This window comes from Gloeophyllum trabeum (assembly GCF_000344685.1).
Source record: "Gloeophyllum trabeum ATCC 11539 unplaced genomic scaffold GLOTRscaffold_00015, whole genome shotgun sequence".
Taxonomy (NCBI): Eukaryota; Fungi; Basidiomycota; class Agaricomycetes; order Gloeophyllales; family Gloeophyllaceae; genus Gloeophyllum; species Gloeophyllum trabeum.
The window spans coordinates 827896-834240 of NW_006920424.1; the positions used below are offsets into that span (position 1 = coordinate 827896).

Here is a 6345-nt window from a genome sequence, read left to right on the forward strand (position 1 = left end):
TAAAAAGTCCGGAAACCGCGATTCGCGAAATGTTGTTTGTGCCAGCCAAACAAACCTATATGGGGTAGTTGATCACGGTAGCGCGGGCTGTTGACTGGTTGGCGGGACGCTTCGACATCCATGTATGAGGGTCGTTCTTGGGGTATTTTGACCTCTGCGTGCTCGATATCCTGAAGAGATACAGGTATGAACGTTATTCAGCCTTGAGACGGGCATTGGTGTCCCAGGAGTGATATAGGCTGACTCGAGGACCGTCGCGCCCTCGGTCAGGTGTTACCCTATAAGGTATTGTTTGGCTGGGACAAACAGAGACGCGCGAAACGCAGTTTCCGGACTTTTATGCAAAGCACTGTAAGCTGAAAGACGGAACTGCGTTCAATATCGATATGTAATGATGCCACAGGATGCCACTCATCAAGAAGGTATACAGCCACCGGCGTCCTCTTGTATAACCGGCCATGGAAGTTCTCGGCCTCCGGGTAACGACATAACCGGCACCCACGGCATCACGGCGATCGTGTCTCTAAATGGTGTTTCATGATTTCTTGTTTTCAACCTCATTCGTTCCGAAAATCAGCTTCCGGCCCCCTCAGGCTCCCGAAAAAAACACTATCGCTACACCCACTGCATATACGAACTTGTCCTTTTTTCCTGAATTTATTGGATGGCTGGACTTGCAGCAATGCATCTCTGCGTCACAGCTCCCCCGGCCCGGCTAAATGGTAGCGGATATTTGATTCCAGGCGGGTATGTTGCCATCGTGCCGCGAGCTGCTTTCAAAGACTTTATCAAGTTCCGCCCAGGTCGATGACAGTTTTTCCTTGTGTCAACGGGCGTGTCGTTCGCAACCCCAGTATATAAAGGCCTGGGCTCCGCTCAATGCGTACCCTCTTGTCCCCCCTCCTCGGTACGGTCGTGTTGTAAGATTAGAATGGAGCACTCAATCTTGTCAACGCCGCGTTCGTCGTCATCGACCCTGCACGAGATGAACGCGCCCGCCGCCCCGCCAGTTCTCTCGGCTGCTCTCGAGCAGGAAATTCTAAGGGACGAGTTGCGGACGGAGAAGTATGGTGGTGACGATCCGCTTTCACCGCCGCCCAATCATGCGCCTCCACCGCCAGAGGAGAGCGATCCGAATATGGTGACCTGGGACGGTCCCGATGATCCAGCCAATCCGCAGAACTGGTCGGTTCCGTATAAGTGGATTGTCACGGTTATTTGTTCAATCCTAACCATTTGCGTGTAAGCATCTTCTGCACTTCTGCACACGGGATTCACATATCTAATAAATGTTTGTGACAGGACGTTCGCTTCGTCCGCGCCGACATCTGCGACGCTTCTCATCGCCGAACAGTTCCACATAAGCACGGAGGTTGCCAACCTCATCACGACGTGCTTCTTACTAGGCTACGTGTTCGGGCCGTTCTTTTGGGGGCCAGGATCCGAGCTCCTTGGCAGACGACCCATCTTCGTCAGCACCATGGTCGCCTTCACGTTATTCCACCTGGGGCAAGCTCTTGCGCAGAACCTGGAGACCCTGCTTGTGACCCGCTTCTTCGCCGGATTCTTTGCGGTTGCGCCGATGACGACGTGTGGAGGTTTGTGCTGGTGCATGCCTTTTAAAGTACATAGTCTAACCTCGCCCTTCATTACAGGTATCATTGCAGACATCTGGGATCCCGTTGGCCGTGGGCTGTCCACAAGTATGTTCAGTGCATGTGTCTTCCTGGGACCAGTCATGGGCCCAATCATCGCCTCTTTGTAAGTATGACATGCATCTCGTCAGTTACCCTGTAAATGCTAATTGCAAGTCGGTTGCAGCGTTTCCGAAAGCTATCTGGGCTGGAGATGGGTCTTTTGGCTCATGATGATCTTCGCCGGCGCTTGTACTACTGTCGGCGTCATCTTCCTGCCAGAGACTTACGCACCGATCTTACTGGCCAAGAAGGCCAAGCAGCTGCGTAAATTGGATCCCGAGCACAACAAAGAGATCTATGCTGAACACGAGAGACAAGATTGGTCTATCATGGGAGTCCTCAACCGGACACTCCTGCGCCCCTTCCATATGCTGCTCATGGAGCCCATCCTGGTCTTGGTGACCATCTATCTCGCCGTTGTCTACGGTGTTCTCTATGGCTGTACGTCATCCTCCCTGTTTCTGACTTGTCCTATCCTGATGTCCCGCAGTATTCGAGGCGCTGCCCGTCATCTTCATGGAAAAGCGTGGCTTCACGATCTCACAGAACGGACTCGTCTTCATCGGCGTCGGCATTGGTGCAATCCTCGGGTCCGGCTGCAACCTATACTTCACGCGCCACTATCCCGAGCTCATCGTCAAGTGGCGCGGGTTCCCCCCGCCTGAGCAGCGGCTGTTCGGTGCGATGTTCGCCGGCCCATGCTTGGTCGTCGGGGCCTTCTGGCTCGGGTGGTCGGGCGAGTACCCCGCGGTGCCGTGGTACGTTCCAGCGCTAAGCACGGTGTTGATCGGCTTGAGCGTCAACCTCGTTTTCATGTCGTTCTTGGTGAGTCTCTGATGCTGCGTGGGGCATGCTTTCACGATCGCTAACGTGTGGCTCTGTCCTTCAGAGTTATCTCGTAGACACGTACCTCATGTACAGCGCGTCAGCTTTCGCTGCGAACACGTTCATCCGTTCCGCCGTCGCGGCTGGCTTCCCACTGTTCACGGTTCAGATGTTCACGAAGGTCCGTGTCTCACTCACTTTCGATAACATGGAGTTATCCTGACGGTGCTTTTTCAGCTTGGCGTGAATTGGGCCGGCTCGTTGATTGGTTTCGTCGCTCTGGCACTCGCTCCAAGTCCGTTCCTTTTCTACAAGTACGGAGCTCGGATCCGCTCCAAGAGCAAGTTCGCGCCCTGCATCGTGAGTAGCTTCTCTGACTCCTCCCTCCATCTCATCACTCATGCTCAACGCGCGCCTGTAGGATCTCAAAATCGCGCAAGAGATCGAGGCTGCCATGGAGAAAGCCGACCCTTCTTACTCTGTCTAAATTTCATGGGCTTCAAATTGATTTCATCGGGCTTTCATCTTGCTTAATCTACGGACGATCCGCTTCGACTTCTCCAGTACTCACCGTACACAACTATCACGGCATAGAGACGACGTCACTTCACGACTACGCATACATACTATTCATATAGACTCATATAGACCATCGTATTTAATGTAGCTATAGCACAGTTCGCTGAATTTGATACCGTCTTCGGGTTTTCACAGTGGAATGCAAGGGCCATACCTGCAATGGCGAGTGTTGTCTCGTGCAGATTGAGACACGGGTCCGGCACACCTTCGTAATGACATGAAGCACTATTATGAGGTTACTAATACCGCTCTGAACACACCGTAGTTGATCATGATACAGGGGTCTCTCCGCATGCAGCCACTAAAATACATCTACCATCATAAACTACCATCCCTCTAGGATGATCCCCACAAATCTAAGGCACGAACGCCGAAAGATACCCAGCAGAAGTCGTTAGTCATAAAATTTCGTAATCGAACTGGAACGATCAATGAGTCTCATCTCAGCACTGGAAGACAGAGAAGACGTGCTCACGGATACAAGTTTAATACACAGCGACCATCCGCCCCAGCTCTTCGCCCCCGACACCAGGCGCCCTATCATATCGGAGCTGGCCCCGTCCTAAACCAAAGTAGTCGTACACCCTCTCCCGTGGAGGGAGAACCTCGTATAACAGTCGGCGTGCCTCCCGTATCCGCTGCCTTGCCCTGTCGATTTCCATCTTTCTGAGCGCCTTCTCGAAGGACAGCCGCCGGACAAGCTTGGCTGGCAACGTAGGCCGAGCAGGCTGGGTAGGGAGCGCCTGCAAGGGCGTCGTATTCTCAGCGCGAGGCTCCGAGGCGTGGATCGGAACAATGGCGGGCGTTGGGACCGGGACCGCCTGACGCTCGGAGGATACCTCAAGATGTATCACCGTAGCGGAGGGCGTAGGCTGTTTCTTCGCGCGCTGTCTCTTGATGAAACCTTTAATGCAGCCCGTAAACCACACAGCGTGCATGGGGAAAACCAGAGCGAGTACGGCGGCAGGCACAAAGGAGCCACCCGTCGCCCGCATGCGGTTACCCGGAAGGAGATACGAGACAATCAAGACTAGGTGTAGGAGAATCCTGGTGGCGAAGAACGACAAGGCGAACGTTACATTGGACCGGAATACAGGGTTGAGTGAAGCGATTGAGAGGACAAAGGTCGGTAACTAGATATCCCACAGGATAAGAGAGACGGACAGGATATGTAGTCGGCCTGAGCTTACCTCCATTATTCCGCAGAGACAGAAGATGTGAGCCCATGACCGTCTGATCGCGAGCTCCACGACCAGAATATACAAAGAGTGGTGTACCCATCCAGTGAGCAAGCCCACTTGCTCACGGTAGTAGATGAGACCCATAGATATATCACTAAGGATTGAGCTCGTAAGCCGCCCTGTCGCAATTGAACAATGGCTCAACATACGAAATGAGGTATCCCTGGAATATGCGGGTAGTGGCGTACGCCAAGCCCGGCGAATGGCGGACTCTGCTGATATCCCCGTCGTTCCGCACATAGTCCCAGACGAAAGGAAAGCTCGCTAGCGTCACGATGGCACTGGCAAGCGTGGTCAGAATCCATGACCGCTGCTTCGCCGTCAGTTCTCTAGTGCCGGTGAGAAAATGATACGCTGAGACAAAGGCTAGAAACGATGGAACCAAGACCATTTGTTGAGGCAATAACTTCGAGGTATCGTCGAATGAAAAGCTCATAATCCAGAGGAGGTATACAGGTGAACAGAGTGTGGTCGGCCTCAGACGCAGGAGGCCCAGAGGCTGGGTCCTGGGGTTGATAACTGCAGCAAAAGGCCCGCCTTTGACTCATGCTGTCCCCTATATACGAACGCGCCGGTCAGTTAGGAGAGAAGCTCCGTTAGCCATAGCACGTTTGCGATCGATTTAGGACCATAGGCAAGGTCGATGTTGACAGGGCGGCCAATCGAGGTAGTCCACGGCCGATAGACGTACGGCACCAAGGCTCCCTTACGTCCGAAGATATGAAGATAGAAGCCTCTCATCTGGAGGGCGACTTGATCACTGGTAATTGGTCGATAGGCGACATAAGAAGGATAGGCATGGGATATGCAATGGAGCCTGCGAGTCTCGATGTGTTAGTTTATTCGGTCCGAAGGTGCTTTTGGAGCGCAGGTTCGACATTCGGATGCGGAAAGTGTGCGGGCTTGAGCTAAGACGCGACGAACGTGCGCTCGAACGGGACATAGCGCTCGGAGAACGGGCGTCTGTCACACAGTCCGCCTTCCCTTATGAGAACTCAGAACTATGCTGGGTGACAATCAATAATTGCCCCCTCAGATGGGAGTGTGGCAACGAACGTGGCGATGCTGGAGTGAAATTGAATAGTGACAGTGTGCAAAGGTAGCCGAATACGTACAAGTCTCCCTCTACTGGGACACGGTGTACGTGCACGCTGGCCTTGCCAAACTTGAATGGCAGCGTACGCCAAATCGTACAGCCAGTTGCAGATCGATGGGCCCACTTTTTAAAAATCATTTACAGTCCCGGACAAGCAAAGGCAACAAATTGATTTCTGACCGAACGAGATTTTTTGGCGGGAAACCGACTTCAGATTTGGACTCAGGGAGGCTGGAAACGTCCAAAAATGAGGTCCCCTTATTTTTCCCACGACTTTTTGATATGGCCAAAATTTTGGGCCATTTCAACGACATTCTACACGGTCACCGGACCTCCCAGGTCACGCCCGGAGCATTTGGGGACCTGTAAACCCTTGCATGGAGCTGCATCTAGGCTTTCAAAGACTTCGGACCTCCTTCTGAGGCCGCCCACTGGCAAGGAAGTTCAAATTTATGGCACATGTTACCTTGATTGCCATATTTGGCCCACACTTATGAGAGCTATTATGGCATACCGGCTGGTCCAATTATTAGATTTAAGCCGGAATCAGACTCAGCTCGTTGAAAGGAGTCGATTGGCATATTTTCCGCATTTTTCCCGATTTGTTTTGTATACGGCCAAAATTTTGGCCCATCCCGACCCATTATTGAAGGCTACAGGGTGTTTATGGGAAATCGGCTCGTGCCAATCTCTTCTTTAGAGTCTAAATCACTCATTTCTGCAATAAAATTGGGGTTCCCACGGCTGCTGGACCTCAGGAAATCTGGTCACCGAATTTGTTGTCTTTGGTTGTCCGGGACTGTACAGTCGGACCACGTCGGACAGCCAATTTCAAGTCCCCGAGAGACAGAAATCAGTAGTGTTGCCACGGGCTCGGCACAACTCGGCACAGCTCGGCTCTCGCCGG

General features: G+C 52.8%; 2 protein-coding genes across 2 annotated transcripts; one reads left to right on the plus strand and one right to left on the minus strand.

The window, feature by feature from the left end:
- Nucleotides 1–931: 931 nt before the first annotated feature.
- GLOTRDRAFT_108141 (MFS polyamine transporter) lies at nucleotides 932–3009 on the plus strand (the record flags this gene model as incomplete). The annotated part of the gene is made up of 8 exons (XM_007871894.1): nucleotides 932–1242; nucleotides 1303–1598; nucleotides 1656–1761; nucleotides 1822–2138; nucleotides 2188–2522; nucleotides 2587–2703; nucleotides 2760–2882; nucleotides 2944–3009. The coding sequence occupies 8 exons, from the start codon at nucleotides 932–934 to the stop codon at nucleotides 3007–3009; spliced, it is 1671 nt and encodes a 556-aa protein (XP_007870085.1).
- A 577-nt stretch (nucleotides 3010–3586) lies between these two features.
- Nucleotides 3587–4778, minus strand: GLOTRDRAFT_96361 (uncharacterized protein; the record flags this gene model as incomplete). The annotated part of the gene is made up of 3 exons (XM_007871895.1): nucleotides 3587–4234; nucleotides 4292–4436; nucleotides 4492–4778. The coding sequence occupies 3 exons, from the start codon at nucleotides 4776–4778 to the stop codon at nucleotides 3587–3589; spliced, it is 1080 nt and encodes a 359-aa protein (XP_007870086.1).
- Between the last annotated feature and the right edge of the window lie 1567 nt (nucleotides 4779–6345).